Here is a 17,712-nt window from a genome sequence, read left to right on the forward strand (position 1 = left end):
CACACACACACACACACACACACACACACACACACTGTTCCAAGTCTCAACACATCCCGCAAAGATGTGTTGAGACTTGGAACAGTTTGAGTGAGGAAGTGGTTTCAGCAAAGAGTGTACATAGTTTTAAAGAAAAATTGGATAAGTGTAGATATGGAGACGGGACCACACGAGCATAAAGCCCAGGCCCTGTAAAACTACAACTAGGTAAATACAACTAGGTAAATACACACACACACACACACACACACACACATATATATATATATATATATATATATATATATATATATATATATATATATATATATATATATATATATATATATATATATATATATATATATATATATATATATAAGATATATATATATATATATATATATATATATATATATATATATATATTAAAAGATATATATCTTTAAACAAAAAATACAAAGAAGACCTCTTACCAATGACAACTTTGAACTCCTCATTTGGGGGTGTCCTGGTGCAGTAAACTGTTTCGGGTTTTTCATTCTTCCCATTACAACCTTTCTTCATTTTCACAAAACATTCTCTGCAACAAATGTGTCAACAGTGATTTGCTGTACCACTCAGTGTTGGTCCAGTGAGTGTGTATGGTGGTTCATGTCAATAAGGCTTAATGTTAGTTAGTGGGGTACCCCAAGGATCAGTGCTCGGACCTCTTCTTTTCTTGGTGTACATTAACGATTTAGATATAGAAATTAGTAGTAAAGTATCAAAGTTTGCAGATGATACTAAGATAGCATGTGCAGTACAGGGTGAAAAGGACAATTACAGAATACGAGACTGGAATGCATTGCCAGAGAGGGTTGTAAATGTTTAAAAACAGATTAGATAAGCACTTAAATTTATTAGATTTATAATTATGTATAGGGCTGCATGATAGTTTTTATAAGAAATTTACTATAGTTAAACAAGACATGATCCCCATGTATGGGGATCACACATTATAGAGGAATTCGCTGCAGGACTTAGACCTGTTAATGGGCCAAATATTTACAATTAGTATATAATGTATTGAGTACTTGTAAGTGTATCTTTAAGTACTGATGACGAGGTCGCTGTGCGACTGATACAGGATAACCTAGATGGGTCCTGGTGGCCCTTTGTTATCCTATTATTTATGTTATGTTATGTTATGTTAATGTTACGTTGTGATTAGGTTAGTATTGTAGTGAGGATATGCTGACTTTTATTGTATTTTTTTTTTCTATTTATTTTTATCAATTTCTTAAGAGTTTTTTGCAAACGGTGTGCTGTCTTGATATATATATATATATATATATATATATATATATATATATATATATATATATATATATATATATATATATATATATATATATATATATATATATATATATATATATATATATATATATATATATATATATATATATATATATATATATATATATATATATATATATATATATATATATATATATATATATATATATATATATATATATATATATATATATATATACACATATATACTTTTTTTTTTTTTTTTTTTACGTAGGGAAGAGGGCCAGCCAAGGGCAAAAAAAAGAAAGTTAGAAAAAGGCCCACTTGAGCGCTGGCTCTCCAAAGAGTACAAAAAGTGCCAAAACCGTCAGCCAGAATTAGGGGAGCAAATGCCTCGATACCTCCCTCTTAAAAGAAGACAAGTTGAAGGAATTTGGAAATACAGATGCAGGGAGGGAGTTCCAGAGTTTACCAGTGAAAGGGATGAATGATTGAGTGTACTGGTTAACACTGCATTAGAGAGTTGGACAGAATAGGGAGGAGAGGAAGAAGAAAGCCTTGTGCAGCGTGGCTGCAGGAGGAGGGGAGGCATGCAGTTAGCAAGATCAGTAGAACAGTTACCATGAAAATAGCGATAAAATATAGAAAGGGATGCAACATTTCGGTGGTGAGAAAGAGACTGAAGACAGTTAGTCAGAGGAGGGGAGTTGATGAGACGAAGAGCTTTCGATTCCACCCTATCAAGCAAAGCTGTGTGACTGGAACCCCCCCAAACATGTGAAGAGTACTCCATACAGGGACGGATAAGGCCCTTATACAGAGTAAGCAGTCGGAGGTGCGAGAAAAACTATATATATATATATATATATATATATATATATATATATATATATATATATATATATATATATATATATATATATATATATATATATATATATATATATATATATATATATATATATATATATATATATATATATATATATATATATATATATATATATATATATATATATATATATATATATATATATATATATATATATATATATATATATATATATATATATATATATAGTGAGAGATATTCATAGAACACATGTAAATATATTAGAAAATGTTGTTGTTCATGATTGTTTTGTTTTTTTCAGATGGTTCTTTTATACTAAATATTTAAAGTTTTTATTTTCTCTAATTATTGAGCATTTATTATTCTTTATTTGCAAATTTGTATTTCATATTTGTCATTTTATTCTAAGAGGCAAAAGAGAAAACATTAGCTGTACAGGAAAAAAGTGAAGGAAGGAAACAAATGGACAAAGAATAGAATGTTGGGTTATCTCACCTGATTTTGCCATTGTCATTACTGATGGAGCTGCCATTGATGAGTAGAGTGATGGAGTTGTAACTCAGTTCCTTTTTATCATAGTTAAGTGACATATTATTTCTGAAAAATGGTACTGTGGAGAACAAGAGACATTATTAGAAAACATTGAAAAGGTGAGTATATAGATAATACAAGTAATGTATATAGGCTTAACCTAATCTTTTCCTTATACAATTATTTCCTTTATATGATAATGTGCATTGATGTATTTCTTTACTGTCTATCATTTACATGCTACTATATTTCTGCATACAGTAGTATTTATGTTGTTTTTAATCTTGACAACATGTATAATGCTATTAGCCCCTTCAGTACCATGATGCATTATCATATTAATTCTGCTTACTATTTAGTGATTTTATACAGCTTGAGAAACTTATGTGGCGATTAAAATAGTGAAGACCCTAGCCATTAAGCTTTTGATCTCCATTAACCCTTTGTAATGTAAATAAAATCATCTAATCACACCCAAAACTCAAGGTAGAAATGAGACCCAGTATTAAAGGGATCAATAGTAATACTAGTAATAGTAAAAATAATAATTATTGTTATTATTATTATTATTATTATTATTATTATTATTATTATTAGTTATTATTATTACTATAATCATTGTTATTAGTTGTAGTAGTAGTGGTAGTAGTAGTAGTAGTAGTAGTAGTAGTAGTAGTAGTAGTAGTAGTAGTAGTAGCAGTAGTAGTAGCAGTTATTATTATTATTACTATTATTATTATTATTATTATCATTATTATTATTATTATCATTATTATTGTTATTACTATTATTATAATTTCATTATGAAATTATTATAATCAATTAATATTTGAGGATCTGTCTTAGAAACATTCAGTAAAGCTATTGAACTCTAGAACGTCAAATGTAAAGATTAGCAAGCTGAAGAACTAGGATCATCATCCTTTGAAATAAGTGAATGGCAAATTTACATCCATTCAAAATAGAAGTGAGAAATTCCATTAGCTGAATAAGAAAATTTTAAGTCAGACTATTGAAGTAGAAGTCTGGTATATGAGTGACTGTTGTGTCAAAACATTGTCATGCTCTGTCCTTTATTGTATATTTTGTTTTACAAGTAAAAATTACATTAGTAAGTTAAAAAATTAACATAAAAATATTACATATATAAACAAACAGTAAAATACACATCATTAACTTTTCAGAGTTATTGATAATAATCATCTTGTTTAATGTAGCTACAACAGAATTAGCAATTGATGTGCAAATGAAGCAGAGATAGTGATTGCACAACTCATAAGTGGGACAGTGGGTAAAGCTGGAGAAAACACTTACCTCCTGCTTCAGTGGTGAGGCGGAATGTCTCTGCAGGTGAAAACTGCGAACTTGTTTCCATGTTTTCAGCTCGAACTTCAAACCTGGTATAGATGAGAAATGTGAGTGCATATATATATATATATATATATATATATATATATATATATATATATATATATATATATATATATATATATATATATATATATATATATATGCATATATATATATATATATATATATATATATATATATATATATATATATATATATATATATATAGAGAGAGAGAGAGAGAGAGAGAGAGAGAGAGAGAGAGAGAGAATATGTTGTGAATGAAACACAATATCAACTGATTATAGTTATAAAACCAAACAAAACCTTACAAAGACCTAAATGAATTTATGGATACGGGATTGATGTCCCTGAAATGGAGAATGATCATGATTAGTATGAAATACCTGGCATGAACAACAGCAAGATCAATTATGGTCTAAATGAGTAGGTCTTGGGATGCTAGATGTCAAATTAAGATGTGCACAACTTGATATCTCCATGCATAGAGTAAAACAATTGATGTCAACATTCATTCATTAAACTATTAATAATGCCTTTCCTTCACCTTGCTTCAATGTGTGTAGTGAGGAGGGTTTGGGTGTCTCTTTTTTGTGGTGACTTACCTATAACTGGATTCTGGCTTCAGCTCAAGTGAGTAGCTACATTCAGTTTTGTTGCATTTATTAACTGTATTTAGAGAGAGGGAGAGAGAGAGATCAATGTCATAAATATTCTCCAGGTACATATGTATTTTGTTATATTCAATTTCATTTCATTCTTTCTCTTCTAATTTTATAATTAGCTAATTAGTCTTATTTTATATTCTTCCAAGATGCTATACTGTACCAAGCAAATAATGTAGAGTAGTACGTCTTACCTGGTATGTCAAGTGTTTTTGCAGGAGTGTTTTTGATGTGATAAGTAATCCTGTAACTCTTCAGTATACCATTTGTTTGACTGGGGGTATTCCAGGTGATATGAGCCATTCTAGATTGCTGTGTAGGCTTATCGAAGGCAGGCATGGTGACACTCAGTTTTCTGGGCTTACTGGGTGCTGTTTATGAAAAGAACGAACATAGCTTCCTTATTACAATTTTTCATATGATATGGCCTTGAATTTCTGTTATAATTCCCACAGAATTTACTCCTCACCATATTTTGAAATTTTTAAAAGGGAGAAAGGCATATTATCAGCACAAAGACTGAGAGTGGAAAGAGGAGAGGACTGAGGAAAAGCAAGGGAGGTCCATTGTTGTTCCAGGAATGATGGTAATGGTGACAGCAATATTATGATGGTAGTGGTGGTACTAGTCATGATGGTTGTAATGATTAAGAAATTGGTTGTGGTAGTGGCATATATGGTTGCATAGGTGATAGTGGTAGTGATGGTGTTGATAGTAATAGTGGTTGTAGTACAGGTTGAACCTCCCAAATCCGGCAACCACCTTACTGTAGACTTGCCAGACCATGGAAAATTCCGAACTATAGGTGGTCCCCAAAACACCCTCTATATAATTACCCTGCATTATACAAGTGTAGCTGTAACATTGTTTTGATATATGATAGTTGTACATGAAAATATACATGCAGAAGCATATAGAAAAGTGCATTGTTGTAAATTAAGTTCAGCATGGAAAATATTTGCCTGCGCCATTATCATCTCGCTGGACACAGGGACGTTACCAGCGCGCCGAAGCTGTATGAGAGCACTGTCTAAATCACTGCTTTTACTCTCCTTAAGTGTTCTACGAACCTCCTTGTTCTTCTTGCTCTCACACTCACTGTAAAACTTGAGAAGTTGATTCTTCTGGTTTTTTATATCATAGACGGTTGATGAGCCAATGTTGTACTGTTGGCATAGGCTCCGCACTGAAACACCTTTATCTAGCTTCCTCAATAGGTCCACTTTCTGTTGCACTGATATTGTCATGTGTTTGCACTTTTTCTTTGGTTTACACACAACACTATCACTTCCTGGTCGCTTTGAAGCCTTGTTTAGGGGCAAATATTACAGAAAATTTTTTTTATCCACCTTTGGGGGGGGGGGTGTTTGCAATGAGTGGCAACATGGTACTGATCCAAATTTGACCCAGAATGCCCAGGCTCCAAAACACAGTACAGCACTGCCGCATCCTAGCTGCAGTCCAGCAAATTACTTCGGCCAATTCAAAAATTCCGGCAAACAAAAATTTTGCCGGATGAAAGAATACCAGATTAAGGAGGTTCAACCTGTAGTGATAAATTGATATTTCAAATACATACAGTGGAATCTCAGTTTAGTAACTTGATTAATTTCTGAAGACTATTTGTGAACTTAAATGTTCATGAACCAAAACCATTTTCCCCATTAACATCAACATAAAATAGATTAATCCTCTCCTTGACCACAGGACTGCATTTGAGAGAGTGAGTTGACATGCATCCTGTGATCCCTGCTAAACAAGTCTATTAAATGCTTTTGTGTGCCTTTCATCTGGAATAAACAAAGGATCATTGTTGCTTTAGTAATAGAGTCTAGCTGACAGCAAGACAGCATACACTGATCTTCTTGATGATACTTATCATACATCACTAGCTGTCCTAGAGGCGAGGCACCTATCTGTTGCCATCAACTGTGATGACAAATATTGTTGCCCAAACAAACATCTTGCGGAATGTCATGACTCCCGAGACTTGTCATACCAGCAAAGCATCTTGGAAATATTTTTTTTTCTAGAGTTCCACATTTTTAATAGAGTTCTTATTTTCTGTTTTTCTTTGTGTGTTTTTAACAGTAGTATTATTTTCAAGATGCTTTGTTAGTATGGTTTTCTTTATTTCTATTACAATACACCACTATCACTAACACATTAGTGGGGCAGATAACTGCATATATCAGAAGAATCTATCAAATTGTCATACAAGGGCCAAATTTGGCATGTGTATGCATTGTAGCTTAATTTTTCATAACAGAACGTTAGCCATGCAATTTTCCAATATGGCAGCCATTTTTCAAAATGGCCACCATATCCGGTATGCGATACCATATAATTTCACATTGCGTGATGTAATAGAGCAAATTATACAATTTGGGTATCAAAATATATGTAATCAACTATGAAGAATCCAAGGATATAGCATCCCCCAGACAGTGCTGCAAGGATTGCTACTCACCTTTCCACTGGGAATGCATCCTTTGAGGCACACTTAGAGGCACTAGAGCATCAAGACACCAGCTCGTTCTATGCACCGATCAAGAAGACAAAGATGGACTTCTCCCAACAAGAAAAGCTCTGCACTATTACAAAGGAGAAGGTACTGAAGGAAGACTGTTCATTTCCTTCCAGAACAGAGAATGCAATCTACACGAGTTCTTCCGCCACGAGAATCAGCCATTTCCAGCATCTCTTAGTGACGGAGGGAGGTTGCATGTCTGCCAGAAATCACAGCTAGCTGTCGTGCTGGAGGGCAAGGTTACACTCCCTGATGCACAACTTGTGACTGATGTCATTATCATTGATGGTTCAGCTCTTATCAACACGTTGCCACCAAGAATGTCCAAAACATTTGCAGAGTATGCTGAGATGAAATTCATTCCTAAGGTCGATACATTTTCCAGAAAGTACCACAGAACTGACATTGTGTTCGACACATACCAGGCATCGAGTCTTAAATCCGAAACTAGATCAAAACGAGGTCAGGGAGCCAGACGCCGGGTCACAGGAACAGGGAAATTGCCAAGAAACTGGCGCAACTTTCTGCGTCATTCTGCCAACAAAACTGAACTGTTTGCCTACCTGGCTGAGAAAGTGGTAGAACACCATAGTGAAAACAGAATCATCGTCACTAGATGTCCAGATGCCCTCAGCAACCACCCCGAGTTTAGCCTCAGTGGGATATCACCCTGCAGTCACGAGGAAGCTGACACAAGAGTCTTCCTACAAGCCAAGGATGCAGCAAAGGGGGGCTTCAAAACAGTAATGATCAGTGCCAATGACACAGATGTCCTTGTGATTGCAGTTGCCACTTTCTCACAATTACAGGAACTGGGACTTCAGGAACTGTGGCTAGCTTTTGGCCAAGGATGGAATCTGAAGTGGATCCCAGTGCATGAGCTGACCTCATCCCATGCTCCAGAGAGAAGCAGTAGTATGCTCTTCTTTCACGCCTTCACAGGTTGTGACACTGTGTCTGCATTCCGCGGACATGGCAAAAAGTCAGCCTGGCAGACATGGGATGTGTGCCCTGAGGCTTCAGATGTCTTCACCAAACTGAGCTGCTATCCTGAAGACGTTGAAGAAGATGACATTGTGATGTTGGAGAAGTTTGTCGTCACGATGTATAACTACTTGAGATGGAGGGAGATGAGAACGGTAATAAGGGATGCAAGGTCGGACTGGTTGGTGGTGGAGAGTGGAGTCCCACAAGGCTCAGTGCTGGCACCAATACTTTTCCTGGTATATATAAATGACATGCCAGAGGGAGTAAACAGTTATATTAATTTGTTTGCGGATGATGCGAAGTTGTGTAGGTGTGTGAAGAGTGAAGAAGATTGTGAAATTTTACAGGCAGACCTGGATAAGATTTGGGAGTGGAGCAAGAGGTGGCAAATGGAATTTAATCTGAGCAAAAGTCATGTGATGGAGATGGGAAAGAGTGGAAGACAGCCAAGAGGGTCATATAAGATGGGTGAAGAAGTAGTGTTGAAAAAGGTGGAAAAGGAAAAGGATTTGGGAGTGATAATACAAGACCATGGGCAGTTTGAGGCTCATATTGATAAGATGTTTGGAGAAACATATAATTTGATAAAAAATATTGGATTAGCCTTCCATTATATGGATAAAGATATGATGAAGAAATTAATTAGTATGGTAATTAGACCAAGATTGGAATATGCTGGAGTGGTTTGGTCCCCTTATAAAAAGAAGCATATAAGGAAGTTGGAGAGATTGCAGAGAATGGCAACAAAATGGTTCCGGAATTGGCAGAAATGACCTATGAGGAGAGATTAAAAGAAATGAATTTGCCTACCTTGGAACAAAGAAGAGAAAGAGGAGATTTAATACAGGTTTATAAACTGTTGAATGGACTGGATGAAGTGGATAATGAGCAAATGATGTTGAGAGAGGAAAACTTAAGTAGAACTACAAGATCGCATAGTAAAAAGATAGCCAAGGGAATATGCTTGAAGGATGTGAAAAATATAGTTTCCCACAAAGATGTGTGGAGGTGTGGAATGGTTTGAGTGAGGAGGTGGTGTCAGCAAGGAGTGTGCATAGTTTTAAAGGAAAGTTGGATGTGTGTAGATATGGAGACGGGGCCACACGAGTATGATACCCAGGCCCTGTAAAATTACAACTAGGTGAATACATCAGACGTGCTGCATACCAGACAGCATGTATATGGAGTCAGGCTTTGGTGTGCCAGCCTGAAGAGAAGAGTCCTGTTGAATGAGGATGGAAACAAGAAGGAGACTGCTGGAGCATCCTATGGTCTGCACTCCCACCAGTTGCTCAGAGTTGCCAGCAGATGACGAAATGCCAGTGCAAGACGCAGTGTCACGGACAGTGCAAATGTTACAAGTTCGGTTTGAGCTGTACGGCCATGTGCAGCTGCAGCTGCTCAGAATAGTGTTTACATTGTTTACATGTGGTAAAATCATTGTTTTGTGTTTTTTGATGATTTTTAGAGCCTTGATTTTGTCATAACTGAATTCTGCATTGCCAAAAATGTAAGAAATGTGTTAATATCATCAAAATCAGGTAAGAAGATCCAGAGATATACCAAAAGAGCCAAAAATATGACGCTAATGGCCGCCATTTTGGAATTTTATGTGGCTAACGTTCTTTCATGAAAGAAATGCTAAAAATAATGTGCATGCCAAATTTGGTACTTGCATGACAATTTGAACAATTGTTTCAATTATCTGCCCCACTACATTTCTTGGAAGGCATAATGAGAGCCAATTTAATGCAAAAAGCAAAAAGGACAGAAAAGCACCATAAGATATATTGTTTACGGTGTGGCAACGTCATCTTGTGTCACAGCCAGCCACTCTGCTCATGGACCAAATCTTTGTCCGTGGACTACAATAAAAATTTATAAAAATATTTTGCTAGTCAACAGACTTGTTCATGCAATGGGGCATTTGTGAACTGAGACTCCACTGTACACTATTTCATATTTTTCAACTGCCAGACAACAGTTTTGTCCTCTCCTCTCCCACACTTCATTTGCAGTGTTTTGGACTTATATAAATCAGTCATTACCAGAAGTAGTATGAGGTTACATATTCCTATATAGTATTTACACTGACTGCTCTGCTCATCTCAGTGTGGTCTTACTTGTATATTGGCAGAACAATCAAAGCTGACCAGAAATCATTGATTTCTTGATGGTCATCTTAGCCTAATTGATAGCAATTTCATATGCATTTAACTTAAATGTCTTGCCATGATTCAATCAATGGCAACTGCTCACTTCAACCTGCCTTTATATCAGTTTCTCATTGTTTCTGTGATGTTGCACAGGCATGACAATTGGTGGCAGGCATTGAAGACACAAAAAAATATCACCAGCATCACATCCAAAAAATGAGATGACCACATATTACAGTATTAAAATAGAATAGTCTCAGAGAAGGCAAGAGAAATATAAAGAAATGTCTCCTGGATGAGGAAACTGAAAGATCAAATATTAGGTAAAATGAAAGAGAAAACAATTTAAGATGATCAAGAAAATTTTTTTTTAAATATTTGTCTTGGTGATCAGGTTGGCCTGAAAAGTAATTTGTCAAATTCATGTTTAAGATGAAAGGGTATATAAAAAAACAAAGAAGGTAAGAGAAGGCAGAAAGAGATTTGACAGGGATTAGGCAACAAAAGTAAGGGAAGTATTGATGAGGAATATCAGAGGAAATAAAAAAAAATCTTTGGTTGAAAAAAATGAATGAGAAGTGAAGGTGTAATGAGCCACATAAAATAGCAAAAGACAGATTTGAACTATCCCTGCTTACCTGTGCAGTAATTACTCCTTGGAGATCCAATCCTAGACACAAGTCTTTTTTATAGTTCCTCAGTGAGCTGTTTTGCAATTTAGATTTTGTGTTTATTTTTTATGGACTCTTGGTATGAAAGGATGTTAGTATATACATTAGAAAATCTTAGTTCACAGTAGTAAACTAAATACATTTAATGAGTATGGATTATCATATTTAAAGAATAGGTAGTTAGAGTGATTCTCAGACATCCTCAAAACATCTCTTATTCCAAGAAATATTAGAAAAGTTAGTATTTGTTATGATATTGATAATAGACACCATATTGATTGGTGTCTTTTACTGTATTTTACAGGACAACTCTTGTGAATGATAATGCTGACCTTCTAAAGTGTAATAATTTGTCTTTCTATTTCTTAATTTAATGTTTCCTGCTCTCATTATTCTGCCTCACCTGTACAGTTAATGAAAATTTTCTCCTTTTCACTCCAACTTGAATTGCAGTTTTTTCCTCTCACTTTCACTGTGTATGTTGTACATGGCTCCCCGTGGAAATTTATTTTGCATTCTAAGTTATTTTCTGGAGGTTTCTTACATGAAGGAGAGCAACAGGAGTAGTTCCTCTCACATGTCCAATCCATTTCATACCTGTGTATTTTATTTTGTCATTAGTTTCCCATCATCATCATCATCAACAAAATGTTTTTCAATGATGAGGTTTTTCTTATTTCAGTGACTGGAAAAAGTTAAATAAAATTAACAAAATAAATGTAACTCTAGAATATCACTTGATCCGAGTTATTATTTTGACACTTTACTAAAAACTGGGAATCAAATTTGTTTTAACAGTTAGTATGCTGTTTTTAAATAACAATTTCAAAGGTTTTTATCTTAAGTTTTGCTTCTCTTACTTATGAATCTGGATTTGGTATTTACAGTCTCAGGTTGAAATATTCTTTGATGGGATTTTCATATAAAAATTCTAAAAGAAGTACAATAGGTGCTCTGCAAGATGTATGAAAAAATAAACACATACACACACAAAAGAAAAATCCAAATAAATTCACTAAGAATGTGAAGAAAGAGAATTGGCCAAAACTGTTATCAAACAAGTACAAGACAGCACACAAGAATTTGACCAGGAGGTGGAGGAAGTGATCAGGCTGGGGAGATACAGTGAAGAGAGTAGGAGACCAATGAAGGTGAGAATGAGATCTCAAGTGGCTGTAGGGAATTATGGCTAGAAAAGAGAAGCTGGCCAATGATGATAAGAACAAGGATATATGGATAAAATGAGATATGAACTTAGAGGAAAGGGAAAAGGAGAAAGTGCTAAGAAGTGAAGCTAAGGAAAAAAAAATAAGAAAATGACAGATAGAGAAGAAAAATTTTTACTGGAGGATTCTGGATATGAGACTAAAGAAGTGGTACCTGAGGAAAAAAGAAGAAGTCGTGGAGGAGGCAGTAAATTAAGAGTGACTTATACTAACATAAATGGGTTGTTATCAAGCATATTGGAAGTTCAGGATTATTTGAAAGAGTAGAAGCCAGATGTAATGTGCATCAATGAAACAAAACGGAGAGCAGAGATCCATGTCAACTTTAAAGAGGAAGGATATAATTCCTGGAGGAGGAACAGGAAGGAAAAAGGGGGAGAAAGAGTGGTAGTAATGGTTCATGATAATATATGTGTGGAGAATGTGCAATATGGTGAGGACAAAGTGGAAGTAATGGTAGTAACAATCAGAACAGAAGATCTGAAGAAAAGAAAAATTATAGTTACATATGTTCCACCAAAGACTAATACATGGGGATCAGAAGAATGTAAAGATATACAAAGAGAGGTAATAAAGTGCCTAGATAACATGATAAGAAGAGATAGAAGAATACTCTTAATTGGAGACTTTAAATGTAAGAAAATAAACAGGAGAGAGATGGAAGTAATGGATAATGCTGGGCAGTGGAGTGAGAAAGTGTTACAGTTGACTACGGTTAATACAATGGACCAGTGGATGGAGGAGTCAACAAGGTACAGGGGGGAAAAAGAACCATCGTTCCTTGACCTAGTTTTCACAAAGAAACCAGAGCCCCCTCCAATCATACAATAGTCCAATGGGGAGAAGTGATCATGTGACATTAGAGATGCAAATTCAGGAGGAAGATAAGTTACAGAGAGGACTATAAAGGAGATAGATTAAATAATGCAAGAGTGGATTTTGAAAAATTAAGGATATATTTTGCTGATATAGAGTGGAGTGATATTATGTACAGAAAGACTGTACAAGGGAAATATGACATATTCTTACAGAAATACAATGAAGGAGTAAAAAAGTTTGTTCGTATTTATAGAGTACAGAAAAAAATACATGCTTGGTACAATGCTAGATGCATACAAGCAAAAAAGGCAAAAGATAAAGCATGGAAGAAACTCTTAAAGCAGGGAAATGACTATAACAGACAGCAGTACAAAGATGCTAGAAATAAATATATTGGAGTAAGGAGAAAGGAAGAAAGAAATTTTGAGAAAGATGTAGTGGATAAATGCAAAGATAAGCCCAAACTTTTCTTCAAAGTTTGTAAATGGCAAAACAAAAAATAAGCAAACAATTGAAAAATAATTAAAGAAGGGAAGACATACCAAACAGAGAAGGAAATGTGTGAAATAATGAATGAGAGTTTCAAAACAGTATTCACGGCAGAAGATGATTTCACAGAAGCTAATAGGACATTGGATTGCCTAGGATTAAAGGAGTTTGCAGTGCACAAAGAGGCTGGGTGTTAAAAGAATGTAAAGAGCAATTACTGGATCCAATTTGGGAAATAATTACAAGTTCAATAAACAATGAGAAAGTTCCACTAGAATGGAAGAGAGCCAACCTAATACCAATATATAAAGGAGGAAAGGCATTTGAAGCACTAAATTACAGACCAGTGTTACTTACAAGTGTCGTAGGGAAGTTTTGTGAAATAATTATCAAAGAAAAATGGGTTAAATTTCTAGAAGAGGAGCAAGTCATATCAAATAGATAATTTGGGTTCAGGACAGGGCGGTCATGTGTATCAAACTTATTAAGCTTCTACTCGAGAGTTATTGCAGGACTGGAAAACAGAGATGGATGGGTAAACACAGTATACATGGACATTAAAAATGCTTTTGATAAAGTCCCTCACGGAAGACTTCTTTGGAAACTAGAGAACATAGGAGGTCTGCGAGGAACCTTGCTTGAATGGACAAGAGAGTATTTGAAGGATAGGGAAATGAGAACTGTGATCAGAGATACATACTCATCTTGTGGTAAAGTAACTAGCGGAGTGCCACAAGGGTCATTGTTAGCCATCATTATGTGTCAGGTTTATGTAAATGACATTCACACTGGGATAAACAGTTCTATGAATTTATTCGCAGATGATGCAAAGTTGCTAAGAGTTATCAAAACCAGAGAGGACTGTCTGCTGTTACATAAAGATTTAAACAAGATCTATGAGTGGGGTAAGAAGTACAAATTGGAGTTTAATGCCAAGAAATGTCACATAATGGGACTAAGAAAGAGTAAGAGAAGACCAATATGGAACTATTTGATGGGAGAGGAACAAATTAAGACTAAAGAGGAAAAAGATCTTGGAGTGATCATACAAGAAAATCTGAGCCCTGATAAACACATAAGCAAGATATTTGGACTATCATATAAAATGTTGACTAATATAAGAGTGGCTTTTCATTACATGGATAAAGACATGATGAAAAAAATCATCACAAGCATAATACGTTCAAGGCTGGAATATGCAGCAGCGGTATGGTCTCCGAGCTCTAAAAAGGATATAAGAAAATTGGAAAGGATACAGATTTCTACAAAGATGGTGCCAGAATTAAAGGACCTCACATATGAAGAATGACTGTAGGAAATGGGACTGCCAACCTTACAAGATAGAAGAGAATGCAGAGACCTAATAACAATGTATAAAGATAGTAAATGATATTGAAAAGACAGACAAAGAAGACCTGGTGCTGTTGACGGAAGAAGATAGAAGGACAAGAGGACATGAAAAGAAGATCAGGATGAGGCAGTGTGTGAAGAATATTGAAAAATACAGTTTTCCACACAGAATGGTGGAAAAATGGAATGCATTGGATAATGGAATTGTTACAGCACATAGTGTGCATAACTTTAAAGAAAAACGAGATAAATGGAGATATGGAGACAGGACACTATGAGCCCCGCTCGAACCCTGTACAATACATCTAGTTAAATACAACTAGATAAATACACCTAGTATTTACAAAGAAACCAGAGCCCCCTTCAATCATATAATGCCTTAATCCAATGGGAAGAAGTGATCAAGTGACATTAGAGATGTAAATTCAGAAGGAAGATGGGATAAGTTACAGATATGATTACAAAGGAGAGATTAAATTATGCAAGAGTAGATTTTGAAAAATTAAGGATTATTTTGCTGATATTGAAAAGAGAAATATTATGTATAGAAAGATAGTACATGGGAAATATAACATAATCTTATAGAAATATAATGGAGTAAAAAAATTTGTACCTGTTTATAGAGTTAAGAAAAAAATACATGTTTGGTACAATGCTAGATGCATACAAGCTGAAGGCAAAAAATAAAGCGTGGAAGAAACTCATAAAACAGAGAAATGACTATAACAGACGGCAGTACAAAGATGACAGAAATTAATATATTAGAGTAAGGAGAGAGGAAGAAAGAATCTTTGAGAAAGATGTGGTGAATAGAGGCAAAGAAGAACCCAAATTTTTCTAAAAGTTTATAAATGGCAAAACAAAGAACAAGGAAACAGTTGAAAAAATAATTAAAGAAGGAAAGACATACCAAACAGACAAGGAAATGTGTGAAATAATGAATGAGAGCTTCAAAACGGTGTTCACTACAAATGATTTCACAGAACCTATTATATTAAGACATGGGATTGCCAAGGATTACAGGAGATCGCAGTGCACAAAGAGGATATTGGAAGATTATTGGATAATTGGAGGTCAGAAAAGTATGGGGCCAGATGGTGTATCAGTCTGGGTGTTAAAAGAATGTAAAGACCAACTACTGGATCCAATTTGGGAAATAATTACAAATTCAATAAATGAAGGAAAAGCTTCACTAGAATAGAAGAGAGCCACCGTAATTCCGATATTTAAAGGAGGAAAGGCAACTGAACCCCTAAACTACAGACCAGTGTCACTTACAAGTGTCGTAGGGAAGTTGTGTGAAGTAATTATCAAAGAAAAATGAGTCAAATTTCTAGAAGAAGAGCAAGTCATATCGAACAGACAATTTTGGGTTCAGGACAGGGTAGTCATGTGTATCAAACTTATTAAGCTTCTACTTAAGAGTTATTGCAGGACTGGAAAACAGAGATGGATGGGTGGACACAGTATACCTGGATATTAAAAAGGCTTTTGATAAAGTCCCTCATGGAAGACTACTTTGGAAACTAGAGAACATAGTAGGACTGCAAGGAACTTAGCTACAATGGACAAGAGATTATTTGAAGGATAGGGAAATGAGAACTGTGATCAGAGATACATACTCATCTTGGGGTCAGGTAACTACTGGTGTGCCACAAGGGTCAGTGTTAGCCCCCATTATGTTTCAGATTTATGTAAACAGTTACATGAATTTATTTGCTGATGGTGCAAAGCTGCTAAGAGTTATCAACACCATGGAGGACTGTCTTCTGTTGCAGGAAGATATAAACAAGATCTATAAGTGGAGCAGGAAGAGTTTAATGCCAAGAAATGTCACATAATGTAACTAGGAAAGAGTAAAAGACGACCGGCATGAGACTATTTGATGGGAGAGGAGCAAATAATGAAGACTAAAGAGGAAAAAGATCTAGGAGTGATCAACACATAAGCAAGATATTTGGATTATTATATAAAATGTTGACTAATATTAAAGTGGCATTTCAATACATGGACAAAGATATGATGAAAAAAATCATCGCAAGCATGATACGTCCAAGGCTGGAATATGCAGCGTTGCTGTGGTCTCTGGGCTCTGATACAGAAAATTGCTACAAAGATAGTGCTGGAATTAAAGGACTTAACATATGAAGAATGACTGAAGAAAATGGGACTGCCAACCTTACAAGATTGAAGACAACATGGGGATCTAATAACAATATACAAGATAGTCAATGGCATTGAAAAGATAGACAAAGAAGACCTGGTGCTGTTGACAGAAGAAGATGGAAGCACAAGAGGACATGAAAAGATCAGGATGAGGCAGTGTGTGAAGGATATTGGAACATACAGTTTTCAAGACAGAACAGTGGAAAAGTGGAATGCATTGGATAATGAAATTGTTACAGCACTTAATGTGCATAACTTTAAGGAAAAATTAGATAAATGGAAACATGGAGACAGAACATTATGAGCCTAGCTCAAACCCTGTACAATACAACTAGGTAAATACACACACACACACACACACACACACACACACACACACACACACACACACACACACACACACATGTACGTAAGAAAAAATAGAAATGAGGAAGAGAGAAGATATAATGAATTGTTGGAAGAGGCGAGAAGGAAAAATGATGAACGGTCTGAAGAGGAAAAGGAAAAGTTTTTTTGGAGAGTTATAGGAGAGAGAGTCAGAAAATGGTATGTGGAAAGAAGGAATGCAGAGGAACCCCTAGAGGGAGCAGTAGGTGGACCGTAATGTATACTAATAT

The 17,712-nt window shown here is 35.1% G+C and overlaps 1 protein-coding gene across 4 annotated transcripts in view; it reads right to left on the bottom strand.

Annotated features, from left to right (window-relative positions):
- LOC123516455 (receptor-type tyrosine-protein phosphatase C-like) overlaps positions 1 to 17,712 on the bottom strand; it is a 173,339-nt gene that overhangs the window by 125,785 nt on the left and 29,842 nt on the right. For all 4 annotated transcript variants that reach the window (XM_045275757.1, XM_045275756.1, XM_045275755.1 and 1 more), the window contains exons 4-9: positions 11,449 to 11,642; positions 4,896 to 5,072; positions 4,642 to 4,705; positions 3,980 to 4,062; positions 2,630 to 2,744; positions 456 to 562 (exon numbers count right to left, since the gene is read on the bottom strand). In XM_045275757.1, the coding sequence (XP_045131692.1) occupies positions 456 to 562; positions 2,630 to 2,744; positions 3,980 to 4,062; positions 4,642 to 4,705; positions 4,896 to 5,072; positions 11,449 to 11,642 (740 nt within the window). The remainder of the gene's footprint in view (positions 1 to 455; positions 563 to 2,629; positions 2,745 to 3,979; positions 4,063 to 4,641; positions 4,706 to 4,895; positions 5,073 to 11,448; positions 11,643 to 17,712) is intronic.

This window comes from Portunus trituberculatus, chromosome 41 (assembly GCF_017591435.1).
Source record: "Portunus trituberculatus isolate SZX2019 chromosome 41, ASM1759143v1, whole genome shotgun sequence".
Classification (NCBI taxonomy): Eukaryota; Metazoa; Arthropoda; class Malacostraca; order Decapoda; family Portunidae; genus Portunus; species Portunus trituberculatus.